This window comes from Hyposmocoma kahamanoa, unplaced genomic scaffold, assembly GCF_003589595.1.
Source record: "Hyposmocoma kahamanoa isolate Upper Pololo Valley unplaced genomic scaffold, ASM358959v1 62, whole genome shotgun sequence".
Classification (NCBI taxonomy): Eukaryota; Metazoa; Arthropoda; class Insecta; order Lepidoptera; family Cosmopterigidae; genus Hyposmocoma; species Hyposmocoma kahamanoa.
The window spans coordinates 11861936-11888353 of NW_020653850.1; the positions used below are offsets into that span (position 1 = coordinate 11861936).

A 26418-nucleotide genomic window follows, 5' to 3' on the forward strand; every position below is an offset into this window, starting at 1 on the left:
TTAAAAAGTAATGAAAATAAACAAGAAAGTGTTAAAGAAATATCCAGTGAATATTGCAATGGGGTAAGAAGAGCCAAATAGCTCTCATTACCCGCGTAACATCGAATTGAAAAAGGAATGAAACAGTAAAAACATTTCTGTTTTTATTGTGATTTCAAGCATAACTTCTAAAATTTGATAGATATGGTGACATAGCTAGTGTAAATACAATGTAGTATCTATGCATTTTAATGCCTACCTGGGATGATGAAATTTAGCAAATTTTATAAGTGCGTAGCGAAAAACACAACCCTCTCATACGACTAAACGCGGGGTTCTACGGGGGCGCCCACGGGACTCGAATCTTGTCGAACGTTAACGAAGATATAGGAGTGCCGTTTGCACAAATACGAGCATTGGGAAAGTCCAGTTTAACACCGCTCTCATTACCCGCGGGCTCCCAATACCCCACGTTCCCCTAAGTCAAAATCCAACATCATTCATTTAAATTAATACATCTACCGGCTAAAGCACATAAGTCAAATTAATTTGTTTCTTCATAAATTTGTAACTTTATTCTAGAGGCGTCTTTTTCACATTTATCTTCTTCACGTCTATCTAAAAACCAACTTCTGACTTTACAGTGCGATTTCCAGAAGCAGTAAGCAAGTACACACAGTGTACATGCCGCTTCCTGTCTCTCCATACTGACAAAATTCAATGATTTATATTTAGCATTTTATCAATATAAGCTTTCACTGCACCAAAAAAGTAGTGACATTTTGCGTTCAGTTCTATTTAAGTACTGTCCATGAAGGGGTTCATTTCTAAAATCGTGGCACCTCAAGGAATATAGTATAGACTTAGTAGAGTTATATCAACCGCAAAATAACGTTACCTATCGCACGTAATAGTAATTTCCGTTCGTAGTAAGTAGTACGCGGTTAATAAAAATAAATAAACCGTTCTGTACCTCGTTGCGAACCTTGGCTCCTTCCTACATGTACTAAACAACTTCTGAACTTATTATAAACATTCGTAAAGGTAATTCGGTAAATGTTATTTCTTGTTTATATACCTACGCTTACATTTTAGGTTAGTGAATAGGTATTTTTCAAACAAACACGTTCCATATTCGGTAATAAAAAAAAGGTAATTAATTTTTTGTAATGGAAATACCGAAAACTTTTCAATATCATCATCAATCCATACGTCCCTTTAATGGTCGCGGGTCAGGCGACAGTTTAGACCATAGTCCGCCACACTGTGTTGGCCCAACGCGACTTGGAAACTTCACACGTTTTCCGAGGGTTATGAGCCTTCTTCAACGTGCAAGTTTCATCACGTTGTTTTTTTCTCTGAAAAGCTCATGGTAAATTTCAATTTAAATATCGCACAAAAATTCTGGGAAACTCAAGAGTTGCGAGCCCGGATTCGAACCCACGGCCTCCGTTTGAGAGGTGGTAGGTGAAACCATTGGGCTATAACGCCTTTTCTACTTTTTTTATAGTTTAGTATTCACGGACGACTTTATGGAAATGTGATTTAGTACGACACAGTTACCAAGTTTGTCTCTGTTGATAAGTGGGTGATCGACTGATCATATCAATTCTTCTATTTGTAGAGCGCAATTAAGAGGTGTTGACGTTAGAGTATCTTACGGGCAGGATGTTTATTTCCAAGAATCTTAATTGACGAGCTCTTACTCAATAAGTTCTCAGTACTATTTGGAGTTGTCAGCAGAAATATTTCTTTTAAGAATCAAACTGTATTTACGTGCCTTAGCTACTATGCAGCTGGAAGTAAGGTCTTTCGGACTCAAGTATGGCTAATAAAATTTCATGATGTAGAATCTGACTATAAAACTTTTCATAATGTGCTACTTCATAGGTTTTCTACGTTTGATTGAGGCTCATAAATCTGAACCCTCCATTAGCAGAGGCATAATGTTCGATAGTTTACTCAAGGAAATGGCGTCAGAGGTTGATCTGTGTTAAATGGAACTTTGAAATTTTGCCATTATACATGAGTTATCCCCTGTACATTAGGACTCATTGAAATTGTATATTTTGTATACACTCTTCCTCTGTATATTACGATTATTTGAAATTGTGTATTTTGTACTTTTTTCATTTGCCCCCTTAATTTCTCACGCCATTACGTAAATGGTTTAACTAACCTTATATCAGTTTATTTGTTTTCTGGTTTGCATTCACTGAGTTGCGAGACCGGTTAAGTTTAACGGTATTAGCTTTCGTCAGGGATTCCCAATGAGGTCTCAACGTGTAAACCAATGCAGTTATGAGAGCCATGAAGAAGAGATACTTTTTTGTTAAGTTCACATTCGTCTCCGCTGGCGGCGCCTTGCAAAAATAGCATCTGGCAGTGCGGTTGGAGTCCCGGCCGACAGTGTACCGGCAACTTTCGTCTGATCCGATTCACTAGTTGGCTCTTGCCAACGGCCTTTCCCACTGTTCCTACCACGAACATCGAAAATGAGTGAAGTGTCATTATAATATTAGTGCTGTGAGTGATAATTAGCAAGATGAATGGAACGATCCGACGGAACTATAGGGGTGTTAAGAAAGAACTCCTGGAAAGGCAGACTAGCTTACTCATACAGTGTATGACAGTGCGTAATGATTTTTTCTCCGTTTTAGTTATTATTGAATCTAGTAATTATAAGTAGTATAATCTTTTAAAATCCAATGATTTTAAAAGATTATACTACTTATATTAATATTTTTTATTTAAAGTTGTCGGTTCTGCTAAAAAAACTTGGTACTGGTCTAGCAGCACTGCAAGCTTTAGAATGCACATGATGCACTATTTTCTTGGAACAGTAAGTTTACTATCAACAATTTATTTAGTTTTGACTATGCTGATATTTTTAACATAACTTAAAAGCCACTATTATTATGACTCAAATTCACCACCAATTTTTAGAATACATTTAACAAGTCATCACAAGTGGTACAGTTATGTTCTCGATTACACATCGATTAAGTGGAACTTGTTAGCACTTTACAATTCAATAAACAAATATAAGACTAGGTTTCGGTAACCAACGGAGCGGGTAATCGAAAACACCATCAGATCGATAGAATTTCCCACGGCGGCGCAGTAACCCCACCGAGTTGCGAGGGTCGGTAATGTTATGAGATTGCCTGTTGTAAAGGGTATTTTGAACTCAGTTGATTGTCAATATGGTGCTAGTGGTGGTGCCGTGGTAACGGAAGGTCCCCATCCCTCTTTGATTCACTCAGTGGTGTCTGTCTCTGCAGTGCAGAAGCACGGTGCGTATTAGGAAAGTAAATGAAATTGCGCTATTACTATGATTCATCGGTAAGTTCAGAAAAATGTTAAGATAGGTACTTTGAATACCTATTAATTTTTTTATGAATGAGATCATTCGAAGGCACAATAATAGCTCAAAATGTCACGTGTGTCGCATGAATGATTAGTTATGTTTCGCGTTTTGGAAGCCATTTAAAAATGAAACATATATTTTGTTGTTTTTTCTTAGCAAAGAATAACGTAACGTAATACCACGAATTATAAAAAATTTTGCAACAATTCTGTGTTTTCGAATTGCAGTAAACCAGAGTTAGACATAGTCATAGTATTTTATTGATAACACTGATAATTCATTAAATAATAATAATTATTAACTACATAAAAACAATCAAATAAAATTCTCCTACGTAATCTATCGTAAGAAACAAAAATAGATGCATTTTTCATAAATCTATTATACTCAGCAATAAAATTATAAAGCATTAAGCACAATGGGTACGCTTGAAATATAATTGCAATAGCACAAGAATCGCAGGTATTATGGTCATTTTTAACCGACTTCAAAAAAGGAGGAGGTTCTCAATTCGACTGTATGTTTTTTTTTGTATGTATGTTACGCGATAATTCCGGCCAAAAATTTGTGAAACGATTTTGATGATTCTTTTTTTGTTGGAAAGAGGGTACCTCAGTATTGATCATATTTAAATTTGAAGAAAATATTCCACCTCTAAGGGTGGCAAACTAGGGGATGAATCCAGTTTCGCGCACTTTTCGGTAACGATTTCAATAAACTAGGCAAATAGATGTAATTCCACGGACTTTTGAGGTCGGTTTTTTTAGTACTCTGTACTGAGATTATAGTCTTTTCAAAGCGCCTCGATACGATTCTTATACGCTATATCAATCAGTCAAATTATTAACAATAAATTAGACAACTATTAATCAGTTAATACATAGCATCACATATCAATATCATCAAACAACAAGCCAAGTTTTGAGGAGAAATGTGAATGTATTCCTCTATTTCTATTTGCTGTTGGTGTAATACCTACTTTGTTGACAACCGATCAATCTATTATTTGTAAGGATGATTTTTATTAGTATTTTTAAAGTTTGGAAAGGATTAAAAAGCTCAATGATAACTCATTTTCTAGTTTGTAAACATTGCTCGGGTGTTGCGACCATACATATGTTGTACCATATAGTAAGCTGGGTTTTCAAGGGTTTTCCCGTTATCCCCCCTTAAAGTCCGTGTTGACGATCGTATGCCAGAGTCTCCTCATTTTCCTACGATGACTCGTCCACGTCTGACCAGAATTGATACCTTTTACCGGTTGTTGCAGATCGATGAACTTTATTTGGAAATACTTTACGAAATACTCCACAATGTCGGGGGATGTGACGTAGGTTGTGAAGTAGGGCAGTTAGCCATGCTGTCTTACGTCCAAGAAGCCTTTAAGATATCAAATGAAAAACACACATTATTACTTACTCAAGCAGAGGCTAAGGAACCACCAGAATTAAGACTTAATGTGGAATTAGTGGAAGCAAAGGATTTAGTGCCGAAGGATCCCAATGGACTCAGTGACCCATTCGCGACAATTTATTTGATGTCTAATTCTACGCATCGGTACAACACTTCTGTGAAAATGGGAACACTCAATCCCACTTGGGAGGAATATTTTTCTTTGTAAGTACCTCTATATTTTTATTGTTTATCAATACGTGTAAATAAAATTCAAGTCGGACTTTCGATCAATTTCAAATAAAAACAAGTGACGAATAAACAACTATTTTTATAGTCTTTTAACAAATGGTAATTTCTTATATCTAAATTGTACTTTTCATTTTTTTAAACCATTAATGGACACCATACCATAAAATTAAATATCAGAATATGATAATACGGGGCACCTCGTTTCGCTATATCTCAAACAACCAACTACGAGCTTTGCAGTCCGGTTTCCATGTGCTACCTGTGTAGTTGCTAACTATTGCCTCTCCATAAAGAAACTGATGAAATGTAATGATTGACGCTCACACATTTGTGGATGTTACAATAAAACAGTACGAGTTTGTATGAATCGTTGAAGTTTCTAACAGCATTAGTAAATCATTCATCCTACTACTGTCATAGACGTACTTTTGTTATACAAGAGTGAAGACGGGATCAGCCGATAAATACTTAGATAAAACGTAAGTATCATATTGAATCAATGCAAATTTACTGCCTCCGTGGCCGAACGGTTACCATGCTGGATTGCCATGTAGAGGTCCCGGGTTCGATTCCCGGACCGGATGAAATATTTGTATGGCCTACATTTATTTCTTTAGTGAGTTGCGTGTAAATTGTGGTTGTCTATGTGTATGTCCATGACACCCACGATACAAGGTTTCCCTAGTGCGGGGCTCAAAGATAAGTAGTGATATTTTCGGGTGCGGTATTACTTAAATGCTGTCCATAAACGGCTTAAGAACATTTTCATAGAAACATCTGTTAAGTAAATCTATATACAACGTATTTTTTGCGATCTTTTTAATCTTTCTCATGGTCTGGAGGACACAGTGATTGTATGTCACTTTATTTAGTACTGTTCGCTACACTTATAGAAAAACCATCAAAATATTTATTATATGCTTGCATTCCAAGAACATACGTATTTAGCTAAGAATAGCGGAACAAAGTAAAAGTACTAACAAACTTTACGATTGCATTAGACAAAGTAACGTGCAGACACAGCTCGTTGTTTCGCCCTTGCATCGACTTAACTTCAACAGAAACTTCGACAAACCAAACAATGTTCGACGGAATTGCATGATTAAATTTGAGTTTGTAATTCATATTTAATTACTGCTTCTGTGGCCGAACGGGACTGCCACGCAGAGGTCTCGGTTTCGATTCCTGGGCCGGAAGAAATATTTGTATGGCCTACATCTATTTCTCTCGTGAGTTTGGGTATAATTTCTGGTTGTCTATGTGTGTGTCCATGGCACCCGCAGTACAGGGTATCCCTAGTGCTGAGTTATGAGTGTGTGCGTTAATATGTAACGTGACCTCCGGATGGGTCCTCTGCCCACCAACATGAACTACGTTTACTTATCTATTCAGTAAACAGCTTTTCCGTACAAGTGTTTATTCCTATTTGAACCAAAAGACGTAAAGAATTTTTCCCGCATTCTAGAGACGTCCTTATAACAAAAGTTCGTTCTGATGGGTAGCATCGCACCTTAAACATAAGGTACACGTTTAAAGGTTAAACTCTGTATATTACTGTAGTAAAAAAGAGTAGTAGGTTAGTCAGTTATTTTTTTAAATTAAAAAGTTGTTTTTGTTTCCAGACCAATGCCGGAAAACGTTAACGAAGATTCACTTTGTTTAGAAATATGGTAAGTGTTAATATCGAGAATGTGGTGTTAAAAGCAATTAAGTATCTGTATTTTTTTCTGAATTAAATAAATCGACAAAGTTTCTTACTTTTTCATCTGTTGTCCAGTTATTAATACACAGATCGACGCTCTGTTTTAACTTCCATCTGGTATAACTGTTTTTAACTGTGATATTGTACTGCTAATACAATAGTGCATTAACACAAAAACGTATTTTTTCATTTCGAGAAAAACGAATAACTCACTTTCCGTGAAACATTATTAAAATTTTAAGTTAAAGTTTATTACAGACATCTAAACAATTTCCTACTTGCCAAATATGTTTAAAAATAAAAGGGAAAAAATAATTTCATATTTTTGAGTAAGGACTGTTTTGTTCAGAACTGGTTTACAAAGAGATTGTTTCATTTTGAGTTCTTTTTATTGTATGTATATAATCTTTTAATTGTTTCTTACAATATTCTAACGATGGTTTTGTTGACTTATAATGAATCAAATTTTACGTTCAGTAATAGTACTTACTTTTGAATTTGACATATTTTAAGTTATAACACTATAGTACCTAATAGTAGTGCGATATGTCAGTACGCTGTAGTAACTCTGTGCCATCATTTAGTTTTTTGAAAGTACTGTTAACTTGAAATACTTCTTCAAATTTTAAAAGCTATAAATAAAAATAAAATCTTTAAATAACGAACTGCATCAGTAAAAGATTTTACCACCAAACCGTCGATGTATTAAAACTGACTTCCTAATATTAACTTTTACCTAAATTTTTACCTATAAACATTATTAGTACCAATTAATAGTTTGTAAGGAAGGCCTATGTTATATTAATTAAATATAGTAAACATAAATATTTACTTGGTAATGTAGTTTGCAAAGTTGTGTTTTTACACCCGATCGATTCATATGACGTTGTATGACTTGATAAGTTTATTCATTCGGAATACACGTGATACATAAATGCTAATCGATAACCATCGTTATTTCCCATCTATACATAATTGATGCTGTTTGTGAATTCCGTGATGTAATACCCGTAATCAATCGTAGGTATACTTACTCGTATAGTCCTTTTATGTAGACGTTAAATAAATTTTATTTTTATTCTCGCAGGGACTTCGACCCAGCGGAAACTGTTAAAGAGAAAATGGGTAAAATTTTCAAGGTGAAAGGCGTAAAGGGCTTCCAGAAGTTGATGAAAGAGCTGTACGTCACGGCGTCCACGGGAAAACACGACAATGAACTTATTGGCAACTGTAATATACCGCTTAAAGTGAGTTTTTAAAAAGTAAATATAACTTTGAGTGACGGTAATATGTAATTAACTTACGGAAATCCCCGATTCCTTCCCAAAGTTACCAAAAAACCATTTTTGCACTTTACCGTTAATTATAGGTAATATAACTTCACTGACATACTTTGGAAAAACCCGAAGTTAGCACCATAGAAGGAAAATGTTCACCATATGCATCGACCATAATTATGTTAATATTTGATCGTTTTAACCTAATCAAATACTTGAGTTACGCCCTTAGTTTTTAATTTCTATATAAAATCAAGAAAAAAAATACATTTATGGAGAGACTTTGCTGTTAGAATATTTTAGCTACATCTCCTGCAATGTGGTTACCATCCCAGAACTTTCTTTTAGTGAGTAAATGTAAGTAAATTAAAAAAATATTCAAGATCAGTACAGAGTACCTACTAAAAAACCGACCTCAAAAGTACGTGGAATTACGTCTGTTTGCTAAGTTTTATTGAAATATCCCCTAGTTCGCCAGTATACAGGACTTGACACTGGATATAATAAAAATAGGTTCTCACTACGACACGACTACTCAAACTTATATGGAGTGAAAAACGCCTTGAATTAGAGACATAGCAAAATCAACCATTAAAGTAATTGCTCCTAAATTACAGTTAGGCGCTATTTATAAAAATGAATCTTCATGCGTGAACAGCCACCCTTCGAGGTGGATGATTTTCTTCAAAATGAAATGGGACCACTATGGAAGTACCCCCTTTCCAACAAAAAAAGAATCATGAAAATCGGTTCACAAACACCGGAGTTAACGCGTAACATACATACAAAAAAAAGAACATACAGTCGAATTGAGAACCTCCTCCTTTTTTGAAGTCGGTTAATGAAAATCTATGTCAAATTACAAAAAATAATAATTTTTCCATACATTTTTGTCGAGTATAAAACATTTTGCATGAAACAGCTGATTTATTTTCCGCAATTTGTCAAGAGTTTTACGATCTCAGTGGCCCTGCATTATGGGCGCTAGATAATGGTCCCAGATTCGATTCCTGGTACGATCAATTTGGAGAATGACCTTTACTAAATTTGTCCTTGGTCCAAAACCACCCGTTTTGGGTAATGCCTCGGTGTTAATTTCGTTACCCTGGAAGTAATAGTACAGAGAATTCCCTAGTTTAGGTAAGACCAGGTAAATCTTGTGGTTATCTGGCACATTATTATTACTACAATAATAAATTAAAGGACATTAGTAAATATCACCTTGTTTTGTCAAAAGATTATAAATATATGTGTGAATAGGGGCAATTTCGATAAACTTTATATTTACCGCAGTCCATACCTGCGGGGGGCATGACGATGTGGTTCAACCTTAGTAAGAAGAGCAAGCTCCGGCGGCAAGGCGTAGTGAAGGTGCGGCTCAATTTCTCCTCGGAGAAGAGTTCGCAGGTCGCTGCCCAGGAGCATCGCCACTTGCTCAGGATATTGCTGCTGCATGAGCTTGAGAGCTCCAAAGTGAGTTGCATTAGTTTCATACTATATCTCTGCGATGTTTATATAATTCTTGCCCGTGCTTATGTCAACAAATTTTCGTATTGGTTTCATATACTGCAACACCACTTGCTGAAAATGTTGCTACTGCATGAACTCGAGAGTTCTAACGTTATTTGTACCGTTACTAAACTATCTTTGTATTGTGACTGGAAATATTTTTTTAAATTTGTATTGAATTGATGTTACATTTATTTTTTTGCGAAATTACTCCACTACTTTCTTATAATTATTAATACAAAGATCGAACACTTAGAAAAAATTCTTTCGGTCCGGTCGGATTCGAACCGACGTTTTCTAGCAAACCGTGCCAGACGCTATGCCAACTAAGCCACGGAGCGAACCAGCGAACCTCACGAATTTCTGTAGTGTTTGTTTGTCGGATCTTTGTATCTGGTTTTTTCAACGACTTTTTAGCTGTAGCGCCAGTTAAGAGAAATTTTAAGTATTTCGTCACTCAGCAGATACCTTTACAGCTACCAACCCTGGCTAGAGATGTCGCTATTCATTGTATTGAAATTTCTATTGAATTGATATTCAATTATTTTTTTGTAAAATTACTCAACTAGTTTGTTATAATTGTTAATACAAAGATCGAACACTTAGAAAAAATTTCTTCGATCCAGTCGGATTCGAACCGACGTTTTCTAACTAAGCCACGGAACGAACCAGCGAACCTCACGAATTTCTCTACGTGCTTGTTTGTCGGATCTTTGTATCTGTTTTTTTTTCAACGACTTTTTAGCTGTAGCGTATCTATGAGAAATCTATGGAAGTATTTCGTCAATATTTTTTTATTCACTATATTTTTAAGTTATATTTTATTCCAAAAATATAACTTAATAAAGAAATATAAGAAATTATGGTTTTGGTCTACTTTAATTTCGAAACAACGAATGGCGACTTAAATATATAGGACAGAGGTAAGATTTCTCTGTACAGATGTGGCTAGATGGTCTAATGCGCACAGAAGGCCAACCAATAAGGCTGCTAACAGATTGACTGCATGCAGTTAATGCGTGAAGTTGAGAGCTCGACTGCGTGAAGTTGAGAGCTCGACTGCGTGAAGTTGATAACGGCTTCACGCATTAACTGCATGAAGTCGATTTCGACTGCATGAAGCCGATTTCGACTTCATGCAGTTAATGGATGAAATCGGTATCACTTCATGCAGTCGAGGTCTTGGATAACGAAGTTGATTACGACTTCACGCGTTAACTGCAAACATGCAGTCAATCTGTTAGCAGCCTAAGAACGGCGACAGCATTTAATAGGGCCTGCTTTTGCATATTTTAGGTGGCCCCATACTGGTGGTGTGGCAATTTTAGCGCCCCAGCTGAAGCCGTACTCACACAGCACGCTGCACAAAGTGGACTGACGCAGAACGACAATACCTTAGCTCAGTGGTCTGTGTACTGCACCGTTACTCCTGACCACCCGCTCAGCTTCGCCCTCTTCGGCAACTTGCTTGATAAACTCACCAAGCCCTTGCAGGCAGGTATGTAATGTGCAGCTTGTGTTTTCACCTCTTTTAATTTATACCTTTGCATTGTCTTTGGCACGCAATGAATTTTCAAAATCTCTCTTAAGCATTGTTCGTCCTAGTTTTTTTTATATATTTGGTTTTCCTCGTTATTATGGCCGTTTACAAGCGGCCAACTTTCCACAAATGAATTCTGTAGGTAGAGGTAATGGACCTTAAGTCTATATTTTTGAATTTAGATGTTATTACAAACATTGCCTTAGAATGCTGAATATAAGGCAACGGTAAAAGACATTACGTGCTATCGCCGTTTATTTCTTTTATTTAACATGTTTTATTTGATCTTAAGATTGAGTTTAAATGCTTAATTACGAGTCTCATTCTCTTTGAAACGCTCTGTAGTAAAAAATACTATTTGCCACTGAAAGTTCTTTTCCTCTCCTCTCACCTCTCACCTGCAAAATTAAATTAAATTCTTACTAGATCTATTCACATAAAAATCAATAACGCAATTCGCCGAGTCATTTTTATTTTAAACTGTAACATTCAAAAAGTACCGCTCTGAATTGTAGCTGGTTCAAATGTCCCCACACTGGCAGCGTTAAATTAAATTACACAAATTGATTTCGACAACTGCTTTCGTTAATAATTGTAAACAATTTATTTATTGCTAAAGACGTTAGCGAGTGCTCAATGCGTAATTTTAAAATATACCACCGCTGAAGTTGTTTTTGTCCAATGTCTTCTTCTGTTTTAGTGTGCTTAAAATTAGATTTGGAGCATTACTGCGTTAAAGTTTTGAAGGGTAAAAGGTGCTAGTGAATTCACAGGCACATGGGACTTGACAACTTATGTCTCAGGGTGATGGGTGTCGTGGGTGTGCCGCTCAGATCTTTGCGATTTAAAGCTCCGAGTGGCACTGCAACTATTACGGACATTCGTAAAGCTTATTATGAGGCGCACGACTTGTTCGTAGTGATGCGCGATTGTGAATGATTTCGATATTCGACTCGTTAGTAATCGCTAATCCTGTCATTCGAATATCAAATAAGTAACCTACTAATTTTCTTATTCGAATGATTTGAATGATCATTCATCACTAATGAGTAGTACTAATCCATAGATTCCCTAGAGTATTTCTGTCCTCTCTGACATCATGGTAAATACTGTTTATGTGACGGGGACAGGAATATTTTGGTATGGACATGATGAATGAGGTGTTCCGATAATCATTCGACTCGTGCACCCGACCGATTGGCATTGGCATTCGGTATTGTTAGTCATTCGAGTCGAGTCGAATGATTGCGCCCGGATTCGACTTAGGCGAATGATTGTGCTTGGATTCAATTTAGGCGAATGATTTGCGCATTCGAATGATTAGTATTAGTAACATTCAAAGTCGCGGATCGCTAACTGTTGTCCCGTCACTTGACATTATAAAAAAGCGCATCTGCAGCGTTACAGGCGCGCCACTTTTGCAGACTAGATATTGTATGAAAATGAGTAGTGACGCGGTTGCTGCGACACAATCGCGCTACTGCAGCCCTTCTACAAGCGTCTAGCTTGAAGGCGCCCTTACGCTAGAAGTAGAGCTTAATTGTTTACTTCCATTCTACAGGCCTACTGAACGAAGAGGACGTCAAGCTATTCTGGGATGGTGCGAAGAAATTGCTACCAACGTGCTTCAGCCATATTAGAAAATTGAGGAAGAAGACTGCCGGCGACAAAACCGTTATGAAAACACTTCGCGAAGTACTTAAGATCTTGCAGAAAATTTCGGTTTTGGACGCTCCGGATTCAGTCGAAATGTTCCCAATTAACTTGTATGGTTGGCTAAGGACCAAAGACGATGGAAGCAAATTGACAATATATGAAGTATTGAACCAGGCTGTAATTCAAGGTGCTTCCGATTGGTTCGTTCATATACTGGACAATAATGAAGTTAAGGAGAACACAGAAGAAGCCAGATTGCAACATCTAATTAGAGTGATTCAATTGGTCCGATCGGACTTGCAAAGGGCGATTGAGTATTACGATAAAGTTTTTGTTGAGTAAGTTGAACTTGTTTTTATATGCTTTTTTTGTACCTGTTTTGATACGGTGGTGATTTCATATAAACAATAGGCTCATTGTTTTGTAATTAATTACATGTAGGAGTGAATAAGAATAAAGTTACTTATTTTTTATAACTCATTGAAATTTAGTTCGTATGTATTTTTTGATGGATGAATTTTAACATGCTGCAAGTCAATCTGTAATTTGACTTAAATATAATATTTGAACATGGTGTTGGTTAGCGCGGTTAGCACTTTGGGCGCTAGACGATGAGGTATCTGGTTATATTCCGGGGTACACCAATTTAGGAAACAATTTTATCTAAATTGGTTGTGGTTTAGATATTCTAATAGATTCATGCAGTTAACTTAGTTAACTTAAATGAGAACTTATGGACCAACTAAATAAAGTAGATGTGTAGGCGAATATAAAAAAAGAAATATATAAAAATATAGTGCTGATGTTTTGTTGATGTGGGTGAATTTGAAACAAAACTAACACTTATAGTACAGGAAATTCTCTGGTTTGAGACCATGTAATGACTTCCTATTTGGCACACTAAAAAAGTTTTAATTTTAGAATTTAGAACACGCTTTAAAAGTTGCAAAAGCCTTACATAACGTAAACATTATTTTTCAGAGTAATGAGGTACCCCTATTCTAAAGCCCTCTATGGGATATATGAAAGTAAGCTCGCCGACTTAGTAAAGCCACAAGTGACAGAAGTGTGCAAGAGTCTCAAGCGGTTACGGTACAGCGACGATGGGTCGACGACCAGTGTGCATTTGGCGGGAGGAGTAAACGGTGCGACAGGAATGGGGACCCCACAGGTGGAATCGGAGCCTTTGGCGATGGGGACCACCTTGTTTGAACTCTATTTGGCTTTGCAAAGATTTTTGTCGTAAGTGTTCATGATATCTTACCTTATATCTTATTGAATATAATGAGAATTATACCTTACCTACTTCTGCCGCCAGGCAGTAATGTTAGCACTACTTTCGGTTTTGAAGGGTTTAAGCTTGTTGGTGAAATTACAGGCACTCTGCTGAGGCATAACGGCATAAGTCGATAAGTCCAATTATCGACTTATGCCTCAGTGTGACAGACGCAGTGGCAGTGCCTCTCAGATCTTTGTATAAAGGACTAAGTGGTACTGCAACTGTTAAGGTCAGGCGCGCTTACTATCAGGCGCACGACTTGTTCGTCCCGTCACTTGATATAGCACCTAGGACTTTTCAACGTTTTTTTATGACACTTGTGTCAGATTTTTGCTATTTAAATGCAACTGTTATGGACAGGCGCGTCGCTTGCCACCAGGTGCACAACTTGTTAGTCCCATCTCATGGTATCATAAAAAAAGAGATTTTTCGACAAGGAAGCGATATGTGCAGATCATCTACAAACTTAGAAAAAATATTATCTGTTATTCTAGTTGTCGAAGTATAAATTATTGTAGTTAATATTCAATGTGATAATTTTTTTTTTACTTTTCCAGATTAGGACAAGGTCTGAACCCGACTGATTGGGACTCCTACGCTATATCAAAATTTCACGTTTGGTTCTTTGAAGGTGTTGCTCAATGGCTCGATATCGCCGCATTCAAAGCCTTAACGAGAATCGAGAAAGCAGTAGAACTGGATAATTTAGTGCCAGTGTACACGGATGTGAAGTATAGCAGCTCATCGGTAGACACTAGGAGTATATTCAGCCAGATTAAGATCTTTTGGGAGCAACTCGCATGGCCCGAAGTTGAAGGATGTTACACTTTCGTTGCTAAGATCATCGACGTACGTAGTTTTGTAACTTATACTTCCTTCTATATAATATTTCAAGTTTGCAGTGCCTAGTGTATCAAGATACATGAGTTCGGCGGTTATTTGTTTTTAACCGACTTTAAAAAAAAGGAGGAGGTTCTCAATTCGACTGTATGTTCTTTTTTTGTATGTATGTTACGCGATAACTTCGTTTGTGAACCGATTTTGATGATTCTTTTTTTGATGGAACCTCAGTATTGCTCCCATGTAAATTTGAAGAAAGTATTCCACCTCTAAGGGTGGCAAACTAGTGGATGAATCCAGTTTCGCGCATTTTCCGGTGACCGATTTCAATGAAACTTGGCAATTAGATGTCATTGAGGTAGTTTTTTTAGTACTCTATACTGATTTATATAAGGCTAAGATTATCCACGTAAGTATTTGTGTAACTTGTACTTACTCCTTTTTGATACTTCCAGTTTGCAGTGCCTAGTGCATCAAGATATTTGAGTTAAGTTTGAGTTTCCTTATAAACAGAAACCGTACTTCATCTTACTTTTCTATTGGCAATGCGTGAATAACTTTGAAGTAACCTAAAAAGTAAATCTTCAGCCACAAGTAATTATGGTCTCATTTATACAAGATGTAACCAGTGTGAAAAATAAGTTTAACAATATTTATTTCAGGACATTTGTCGTTGTTGCGTGTTCTACTCAGACAAGATGGCGAGTCGCGTTGACAGACTAGGCACTGTTAGCACTGTACACGAGGAACGCTTCGAAGTGACCACAGAATGGTGCATAGCTATCAATAATATTGACTTCGTGAGACAGAGTTTACAACCGTACGTAGAGGAACTTGGCATGGAGGATATTATTAATAAGATGTGTGAAGCCAGAAGTTCACTTGAAGCCCAAAGGTAAGTTGATTTGCGGAGTTACATTAAAGTACACATCGGGTTATTCCTAAAAAAGAATGCTGAACATTTTTGCTACACTACATTTAACTTTCAATTTACAGGTGCAAAGAGACACTCCAGAACGTAGTAGCAAACGCTATAGATACAGTGAAAAATAAAATTGTTGAAGTTATTGAAGCACTTATTAAAAAGGTAACGTATATTTGACAGCGTGTATGTTTTACGATATCTTGTATCTGTCTAATAAGAGAATTTGTATTCTTTTTAGGAATAAAAACCCCTAAAAACCGTTATTTTACCATATATTTCTTCCTAGATGTCAAAGCGATATATTTATAATTTTAGTACATTTCCTGTTCTATAACAAATCTTCTGGACTTCGATGTCACGACTTACAATGTTTAATTTATTTACATAGGCTGTTCTTTCTAATTTTTTTTACTTTGTCATTTTCAGATGATGCCATCCATTACTCGTTTCCTAGTGGAAGGTGCGGAACTACTCCACCAAGACTGTCTAAGCATGGACCGTGTTATGCGCTATCTAGAACAAAATCTTGATACATTAAACGAGCATCTAAGTAACGAAAACTTCTCAAGAACTCTTGACATAGTCTGGGAACAACTTGGCGAAGTTTTGTATGAGCTTATCCAAGCCAACTTAGAGGTAACTTGTGTTCATATTAATTGTATTTCATATTAAACGTTATTGTAGTATATTTTACTAACTGTACATTTGCTAATTAACCTTTGTAGTATGATTTTAACTTTTAAAATTTTTGTACTAATATTTTTTTTTATTGTGGCATCCAGGATCGATCGATTTTTAACTAGCTAAAACTATTTTGGGGAGTGTTCTACTAATGCAATGAAATGTGTTTAATTTGGATTGAGTGTTTTATAAATATGTAAAACTTCGAGAGAACTATCAAATTAAGCGTCCGTTTGTGCATAACTTCTGTTTCAAAATCGTGAGAGTAGCCAAAAAAAAAGACATTCACATAGAAAACTGAAGTGAGACTCGGACATATTAACTAAACTAACAAGTAACTCACCTTTGAGTCGAATTTTTGCTTGACTTATTTCGGATCAGTCCGTGGTCTATAATCAACCAATTTTCGCCAAGTCATAAACAACCAGGGAAGCTGATGATTAAAGGCCAAGGACTGGTTCGAAACATGTCAAGCAAAAAAAAAAAAGAAAAAATCGACTTAAACGCGTGACCTATCCGTTAGTTTTGTTAATATACATTTACATAGTAAAAAGAAACTCGTTAATTATTCAATTCTATACTAATGTATTACTGTGTAGTGCCATTAAAGATCGCTTTTTAGAACATCTAATGCAAGTAGTTCATTATAACCACGTTGAACAGTAAATGTCTTTTTAACAGTAACTAATTTTGATTGTAGCAAGAAAAACTGGTCACGCGATTCCGCTTGATTAGACGTAGATATTTTGGGAAAAACAAAATATCACCCAAACGTAATTTTGTTCGGGTAAATAATACTGCATATGTTATGCACCGCAAAATACTCGTTAAATGCACGCTGTCCTTTACAACTATTTGTTAGAACATTAATTAATTAAAAAAGACTTCGAATCTTTGTGGATTAAATTTCAGCTGATATTTGAATGATTTTATAAGAAGAAAGTAATTTAGAAACGTGAAGTATTTTTTAAAGAATAGCTTCAACAACTGTAGTTTAATATTGTACTAACATATGCAAAATTTAGTTCACGGTAGCTATCTAAATTAGCTTAGAAGCTAAGCCTTTATAATATAAATAATTAAATAAAAGAAGTTGATTAGATCGATCTTATTAGGTTTTCAAATATCTCTGAAACTTAAACCATCGAATAAATGATGAGTGAAATTTTTTGTTAAATTAGGATAGTGGATATTTCAAATTTTTTTTGTTGTTTGCTAGCACCGAAGGGCAAAGATTGCTCGCTTTATCGACCCCAGGCGCCTGAGCAAATCTGCTGCCGCCAACTTAGACGCGGTAAACACGTAATTAGTCTAGAAAGCACATTGTACGACTTAATTGTTTCTTGTAAATGTGTAGTGGTTAATGTTCCTATATCTTTGTAGCATGAATTAGAGCAGTTATCGAACTCTCTTGATAATTGGAAATTGAAATTGTACCTTGTTTAGTATGTTGACAAGTTAATAGACACACTTTCCAAACTTTTCGGGTGATTATTACTCCATAGATTTCTTTGTTGTGGCATTATTGTAATTAAAATTTAATAATAATAGAAAAATCAAGAAAGTATGATATCAGAGGAATGCTACAAAGAATAGACGTTACTCGTATAGTACAGCTATCTAAATGTATGTCTTTAGAATGTCAAATGTTGCTGGTCTCTTGCTTGTTGTACTTTTAAATTGTTTACTAGTTGATTTCAAGTATTATAGTGTTAATGTTAAAATATTCATTTGTTTATTGACTATTTTCTTATTCGTGGTCGGTATCGTAATTTAGGTCCAAAATTTTCACATTCTTATATGTATTCTCCCAATAGTATTTAATTTTTATTTCAATAACTTCGTATGTTTCTTCTAATATTTGTTATACTTTAATAAAAATAAAAGTTTTATTTCAGTTTAATATCATTAATCAATACATTAAACAATTTTGAATTGAAAGAATCTTGTGCTTCGTTTCTCTTCAGCATATTGTTCATGTTTGCATCATGTTTTTACTATTTACACTATTGCATGTTGCATCTTTTTTGTTAAATGTCATGCACGGTGGTGGGTATTTCGGGAATTATGGATGTGAGAAATGCAAAAAAAGAAGGATTAAAATGTACATTCTTTTATTGTGTATGTAACGTGAAATTATACAGCACACAGCAGGTAAACATTATAAAATAATAATATCTTTACAGAAACGCCGCCCGCCATCGTTCTTTTCGAATCTCCATGAGTGTTTAAAAATAATGATACGATCCTTCGTACAAGTTGATAAGGAAGCATATACGTCAGACACGTTAAAGCGCGTGGAGTATTTGTTGAAAATACATGGCATGGAGACAAGGGAGTTGATACATCAATATCATTTAGAGAGATGGCAGGAACAAAAGGCCATTACTGACCCTAAAATGGGAGTGCTGACAGTCAGAGCTCAGTTTGTAGAAAACAATTTGAAAGTCGAAATTATGAATGCTAGAAATTTACTGCCTACTGATTCCAATGGTGAGTATCCTTGTTTAAATATATTCGTCAATTGTAACAGTGATCGTGTATCCTCGTCGTATGACCTCGGTGGCCCAATGGTTAAACATATTGGGCCTGGATTAGGAGGTCACAAAGTCAATTCCTGGTAGGACCAATTTTGGAAATGAACTTTTGAGACCAGCTGATTTGTGAGATTGCCTGGCACATTATTGTTATTGTTGGGTAGTTTATCCGGAAAATTTCGATTAGGTAGTGGAAATTTTTCACGAAACATTTTGAAAATTGGAAAATAGGCAGTTTCTACGTTTAAATATATTTTTTAATGTTTTATTTAGCATGAATTATAAAATAAAATTGTTTAAACATTGTTAATAATGTAATTTTCTAAACCCGCTTGATAACAGAGTTCAGTATCTTCAACTTTTGACAGGGGTCACTGTCAAATGTGGAAAAATATAGGAAATATATATTACTTCAAAATGGAAATTTTTCCATGCCCCAACACTTTATATCACGCCTCAACATTTCTTCTGTCGAACCTATTTGTCGTAGTATTGTTGGTTAGTGCTTATAGTGTAAACACTGTTTGCTATGAAGTCAGTGAATTGTTACACTTTTGAATTTATAAAAACCTTTTGATTAGGTTTACTTTGTTTCTGGGTTATCCCCAATGCTTTTTAAATTACAATCTGGAGCAGAACACATGTTAAACAATTGCGTTGCACTTAGGGTCGTCAAGTCAGGACTTGAGTATGATTCAAAGCACTCGAAATCATACTCAAGTCCCTGCCATTAGGGTCGTATTTCCAGTGCTTGTGTTTCAATTGCAATCCTGACTTGAGCTCTACTCAATGTAGAGTTCTAGAATACGACCCTTAGACTAGTTTCATTCTGTATCTTCCCAACCCTGTTACATGTTTTTTAAATATAACATTTTAATAGCAGTAGAGCTAGAGCTAGAACTCCTTGTGAAAGAGTTCGTCCAGGGAAGTACTGCCACGTTACCTATTTCTGCCGCCAAGCAGTAATGTGAGCATTACAGCGTCTCGGTTTTGAAGGGTAAGGATGCTGGTGAAGTTACAGGCACATTGGACTTATCGAATTATGCCTCGGGGTGACTGACGCAGTGGCAGTGCCCCGTAGATCTTTGTCATATAAAGCACTAAGTGGTAGTGGAACTGTTGTGGATAGGCGTGTCGCTTACTACCAGGCGTACGACTTGTTTGTCCCGTCACTTGGCATTTAAAAGAAACCAGCAGGTATATGTATTTAGAGCACTGTAGCCAGTCGTGCCTTTATACCTAGACACTTTCAGGTTGCTTATGAAGGCATGTATTTTTTCTTAAAGGTTATCTAAATGTCTAAGTAAATGGTGCGGTAGTTCTGTAACGCTGAACGAAAGCGGTGGCAAGTTCACTGTACGAAGAAACCATAATATATATATATATACAGGAAAAAAACAAGTATAAATGAAGTCTACTAAACTCATCGAGTATATATAGCCAGAAATAGAGACGAAATGTTATTTAATTTGTTTGAAAACTATTCTGCTGTATCATTAATGTCACAACTGCGCTCCGATTGGCCAGCCCGAATTCCAATCAATTGACGTGTGCCACAATGGGTATCGTCAATTGTTTCACTTCAAATCGACCAGTTAACTTGAGCTTTGCTATAATGGACGAAAATACATATTTAATATTTAATTACCGATGAAATTTGATTCCGTTTGTTTTGTAATTAGATGTTTTCCTGTTTTTTCCCCACACCACCGAATGGTACAGCACGCCATTGTTTGAGATATTATCTTTATTACAATAAATACAGAATATTTTTGGAATATACGGAGACGTATAACACAGGTCAGTTGTTGGCGCTGCCTATATTTCAGTGCAAACGAGTGTTGATATTTATAAGTGATGTATCACTGATGAGTTATCAGGAATATATGGCTCTTATTTCGTTTCTATTTCTGGTTATATACTCGATGACTGAATTACTCGAAAACAAATGAAAATCAATTCCCAACCCATTTGGCCAGCTCGGTGAAACAAGGCCCAAGTGACAAATGCCCATTGATGGGACATTATATTTATCCGTCACTTGGTATCATAAAAAAAAGCAAATTACATATTTTATTAAAGTTAGCTAGCTGTTTTTAGATGGTGTATGTGCAGTTCATGTTAGTGCATTAATATTTTGAATTCTTTGCAATTCGTTTATGTATATGAAACGTATATATAAATGTTGATTTTTCGTTTTCAGGACTATGCGACTCATATGTTCGAATAGAGCTGCTGCCCGAGGATACGTTCGTCAACGTGATCAAATGCAAGACGCAGACGCATAATAAGAATCTCTTCCCGTTATATGACGAGATGTTTGTGATGTATGTTGGTCTTATATAATTTTAAAGACTTAAGCATGAGTGGTGGCCTAGTAAAGTAAACTACCAGTACCAGTAATCGCAAAAATCTTTTTACCATACATTTTGTAGGGACCTATTTAGTAATCAGTTATTCTAGGTAGTTAAGGTAACTAACAATAAGGAAACTAACAAATTGACAGCATATTATGTATTTCAAAATAAAAACAATAACGAAAAACAAAATAACATAAAAAGTCTATGATAGTAAGTGCTCGAATTGATTAACTGATGCATCGATTCGCTCTCTTCCGCAAAGAGCAAGTAGCGGCTGAAATTCTACTCAGATGGATGCTATTGAAAATTGCTGCAAGTGCGTCTTTCAATTCTTGAACACTGTTGTATTTTTTTCATAAATTTAATTTTTTACATAGCCCCAAAGAAAAAATCAAATGGCGTCAGATCAGGACTACGCGGTGGCCATTTGATAGGACCATGTGTTCCAATTAATTTGTTTCCTCGCTTGAGAACATTTTGATTAAAAATCGTCTTAAAAGTGACAATTCTCCATTAACAAAACAAAACAGTTCCAAATTTAAAAAATAGTGATATGATTATAATTTGGTTTTACTTAAGTCTTATTTGTAGAGTAGTGGCCAGTTTCGTTTCTCACAAAAACTTTTCATTTAAAATGTGTGGTAAAAGATTTTTTGCGATTTCTGCCATTTCGAGTACTCTTACCTCAGTTGGTCCCATAGAGACTATTGATACCTAGCAGAGACCGGATCGAATGGCATAAAAAAAGTTTTGTAAAAATTGCCTTTTATCTGGCTGACTGTACCATTTTTTCAAAATCTGTGAATGCCAATCAAAATATCTTCAAAATTCATGGATAGTCTTCTAGAACCGTTTTCCTGTAATTACAACGATTAAGGTAGCTGGCCTTGCTGCCCCGTCTCAAATTTACACCCTGTATACGACTAAAATAACGTGGGCGTGTCCCTCGATAAGAAGTGTTTCACATTTTTTATATTATAATTGGTCGCATTATTGTTTCATTATGTAGAACGAAACATGACAATCATTAAATTTTTGTTATAAATTTCTGAAGAAAAAAGTTTACAAAGTCTGTTTCTTTGTTTACCAATTTCTGGTGTTAAAAAAACGAAGTATCGTGTGGGGTAAATAAAACGATAGTTTTTTGTTTCTTGCAGTCCCCTAAGCCCTGAACAGAAGCACACCCCGGACGGTCTTATGCATCTAGTGATAAAGGACAAAGACATGTTCAGTATGAGCAACACGTTCGTTGGGGAGGCGTACGTCCGCTTTACCGAGATACCTGACACGCCCGCGCCGATATCAAGTCTTCCTCAGCAGCATTTGGCGCTAACCAGACCGACCAATATAGGTAAGACATGTTCATTTCCTGGTCATCGTCATCCACAGCCGATTAGCAGTAGAGCAGCTGAGTAGCAGCCCCATATCTTCTACATTAGTTTTGATTATAGTGACCCTCCTGACCCTCCAGATCCTGACCCTCAGAGTATACGTGAAGGGTACTATGACCTGCGCGAGCATGACCATCTAAGTCAGATCCTAACCCCAGATTAGCCCGTTTGCACGGACTTCATCCTAACGGTTGCCATCGCTGAGCCGTCTATTCTAAGCCGACTATCGAAGCTCCTCCTGTTTGGTGGCGGCTGTAAGGCACGCTCGCTTCCCGACGCCGAAAAACAACGTCTCCAGTTCCCAATTCCTATACGGTTGGAGGCTCCGGAGGATGTCTAGCTCATCCTCTACTAGCTCTTCGGGCTAGTGCCGGAGATGCCGATAGCAATGTCCTGCGACAATGTCCGGACATAGCTGACGACTTAAAAGGCAACTCATGTGCCCCGCGCGTCTCCTCGCCATTAGGACCTAATAAAACGCGGTAGCCGCGCGCGTGACGAACACCCCGACTACATGCTAACGGGGCTGACGAACGTGTTCATCCCTGCAGCTAATCACAAACCCCGGTGAGTTCATAACCAAGTCCGGGTCTGCTAGAGACGCCCGTGAAGGCGTACCACTGGCGGAAGGCTCGGCCCAGACGCCTGCCGTATCCTGGTCGTACCGGGGAGCCCGTAGTCTTCCCGGAAGGCCCTATCTCTCGGGTCAGTAGATAGGTAGCAGTGATGAGTAGCAGTAGAGCTCCTTGTAAAAGAGTTCGTCCAGGGAAGTACTGCCATCTTACCTATTTCTGCCGCTAAGCACTAATGTGTGCATTATCGCGTTCCGGTTTAGAAGGTTAAGGGTGCTGGTGAAATTGAAGGCTCATGGGACTTGCCAACTTAGTGTCACGGTGACGGGCGCAGTGGCAGTGCCCATAATCGATCTTTGCGATTTAAAGTTCTGAGTGGCACTACAACTGTTATGGATAGGCGTGTCGCTTACCAACAGGCGCACGACTTGTTCATCCCTTCACTTGGTATTATAAAAAAAACAGCTCGACTTCATCCACTACTGGCTATAGGCATAGTATAATAAGATAATTAGTGTAACTGCACAGTAATCTATCAGCGTGGTTTGTCTGTAAGTGGAAGTGGAAGTATGTACACTCAGGTTATTAAATAATGATTTCAGACGGCGACGCAGTGAAAGCGTTGGAATCGCGTCCCGGCGACAAGCAAGCCCGCGACTTCATCAAGAAACAACGCCAGAAGATCCCCGGCAAGCAGTTCTTCTCTCTCAGCTGAAACTAAATTACATAACACCTAAAGAATTATACGTAAAATCATCTATCTGTACTGAGGCTGACAATTTTGTGTTCCTCTACTATGAAGCAGAATTTTAAAAAACTCAAATTTCTGTTACTTAATGATTTAAAAGATATGTACATAATACATTCGCTTGTATGCATTCATAAACGTAGAGAAATTGTTGAATTGTTAAAATACTTCACCCATTATTATTTTAATGGTAAATACCATTATTTGTATATAATAGTTTGGAATAAAATTAAATTTTAATTTCGCATCGTCAGGACAAAGAAAAAACAAATAACAATACATTCAAAAGTGTTTGTCAGCCTTTTGCAGGATGTTCATTCTGTCTGAATGCAATTTGTGTGAAACTAACTAGAGATATCTATAAATGTCGCTGTCCTTTTCGTTTATACTTTCTCTGTCAGTTTCACTAAACATCGTGCAGTGTAATCTTAACTAATTTAGAGCATAGGTACAAGAGTACGTCAAGATTTTTCAGGTGCACTGAGGATAAAACGGCCCAAATTCCAAAGTGTGAACCTTGATGTGTTCTATATTGTACATGGCCCAAATACTGACCAAATGACGTACAGCAGTAAGATTTGTAATTGAAAAACTAAATAACTGCTTACGTCGATCGAAATTAAACAAATTATATTTATGTTTTAAAACACAAATATAATATTTTTTTTATATTCTAATGAAAAAATCGCGAATCGGTGAACTGTGTGATGAATTTTACAGCGTTGGGATGTGCAGCTTATAAAAATATAACTTAAGTGTTGAAGAGTGTTAGGATACACTTGTAAACTTGGGCCAGTGAAAAAGTGAAAACCGACAGTTATGTAGGTGCGCCAAATTCAGTGGGAACATGCAAAACACGCATACGAATTTTACAAAGCTTGACCACTTCTGCCCTCCTTGTCATAACCAACGCATTTGCATTTCGCTAACTTTCGAGATATTGGCATCTACATTTTTACGGTTACCCAAAAATGTCAACTAAGTTGACTGAAACTATTATGATATTAAATAACCGATTAGAGGGGGTTGTAGATCTTGTTTCGCTCACAGATTCGATTCCAAATATGCTAATAACTCAATTTCGCTAAAAATGTCGATTACCTTAGCGTAATATAATAATTGAATATAATAATAAAATAAGGTGGGCAGAATTTGTGATCAAAAAGATTAAAGGTCTACTAAACTAGTTGGGTAGCTATTTTATGAACTTATTGAGAAAGTACCGAACTGGCTATGCTCGCCTTTTGTCATATTGAAATATTATCAATGTATGTCATGGTAAAGATATAATGTCGGGAATAATATTATTCAATAAATGTTTAATAAAAAAAACTGATATAACTTATACATACATACAATAAATAGTTATCAGTACATTAGTATTTCGCCTTGGCGGTCGTTTTCTACTTTTTTATTGGTCTTATATCGTAAGCAATAATGACTCGCTTATAGAAAAGTAAGCAATATATGTATAGACTGATATGAGGCCGCTTAATTTTAGAGTAAATTACTACTTAGTTCAGTTTGTTACCAGTTCATTTAGCACAGAATCTCGACCTTGGCTAAGCCAAAAATAGAGCACATTTTTGTTGAATTATTTTGACCAAAACACAGTTCGAAATTATATAAAAATTATATATAGTTGGACTAAAGATCTCATTAAAGCAGAAACTTCAAGATTTAGTAATTCTAACTGAACTCTAGAATTTTTTGTAAGTTTTTAGATAATATATTTATCGCATAAAAGTATTGATGCGTTTGTGGCAGAGTATTTATATTTGTTCGCCATAAATGTGTTATGTCCTAAGTAAATGTAGACTTAATTATTTATATTCACTGTGTTTATAAAGTGGAGAGGGAATATGTAATATGGGGTGCTAAAACGTGACATATTCATTGTAAAACAAATGTAGTGTGTTCTAAGTAGTTATTTTCTGTGATAAAGAAATGTGCCTTACTTTATTTCTTTAAACTTCTCACTTTCAATTTTATTTCTTTTGGTGGTATTGTTATACAATGAACTACAATGGTTTATATGCGACATTATAAATTTTGAATAAACATACAAAACAAGCAATATCAACTTATGTGGTTTATTGTACGTTCCAATTTCTTTTTACTTCATTATAATGCCCGAGATTCTTTATTTTCGTTATATAAGTTTTCAGTTATATGAGATGCCTTACATACAAATAAAATCTTTTTTATAAATACACTGTTTCATTAATTTTAATAATATTTTAGTACCTTTTTATGATACCAAGTGACGGGATGAATAAGTCGTGTGCCGCCTGGTGGTAAGCGACACGCCTATCCACAGCAGTTGCAGTGCCACTCAGAACTTTAAATCGCAAAGATCTGAGGGGCACTGCCACTGCGTCCGTCACCCTGGGACCGGAACAGCAGCA

The 26418-nt window shown here is 36.2% G+C and overlaps 1 protein-coding gene across 5 annotated transcripts in view; it reads left to right on the forward strand.

The window, feature by feature from the left end:
• The window catches only part of LOC113229381 (protein unc-13 homolog 4B), a 49741-nt gene extending 23563 nt beyond the window's left edge, over positions 1–26178 (forward strand). Inside the window, exons 1-17 of one of the 5 annotated variants that reach the window (XM_026462946.1) lie at positions 2510–2611; positions 4620–4966; positions 6616–6663; positions 7783–7942; positions 9266–9445; positions 10778–10979; positions 12583–13015; positions 13659–13919; positions 14514–14805; positions 15459–15691; positions 15793–15883; positions 16148–16357; positions 17622–17696; positions 18589–18895; positions 21143–21266; positions 22457–22650; positions 23865–26164. In XM_026462946.1, coding sequence (XP_026318731.1) covers positions 2525–2611; positions 4620–4966; positions 6616–6663; positions 7783–7942; positions 9266–9445; positions 10778–10979; positions 12583–13015; positions 13659–13919; positions 14514–14805; positions 15459–15691; positions 15793–15883; positions 16148–16357; positions 17622–17696; positions 18589–18895; positions 21143–21266; positions 22457–22650; positions 23865–23977 — 3357 coding nt within the window. In that variant the 5' untranslated portion in view covers positions 2510–2524 and the 3' untranslated portion in view covers positions 23978–26164. Of the gene's footprint in view, positions 1–2509; positions 2612–4619; positions 4967–6615; positions 6664–7782; positions 7943–9265; positions 9446–10777; positions 10980–12582; positions 13016–13658; positions 13920–14513; positions 14806–15458; positions 15692–15792; positions 15884–16147; positions 16358–17621; positions 17697–18588; positions 18896–21142; positions 21267–22456; positions 22651–23864 lie in introns of those variants that run through there. The other 4 variants (XM_026462941.1, XM_026462945.1, XM_026462944.1 and 1 more) reach the window with 4 other exon arrangements.
• Positions 26179–26418: the final 240 nt, after the last annotated feature.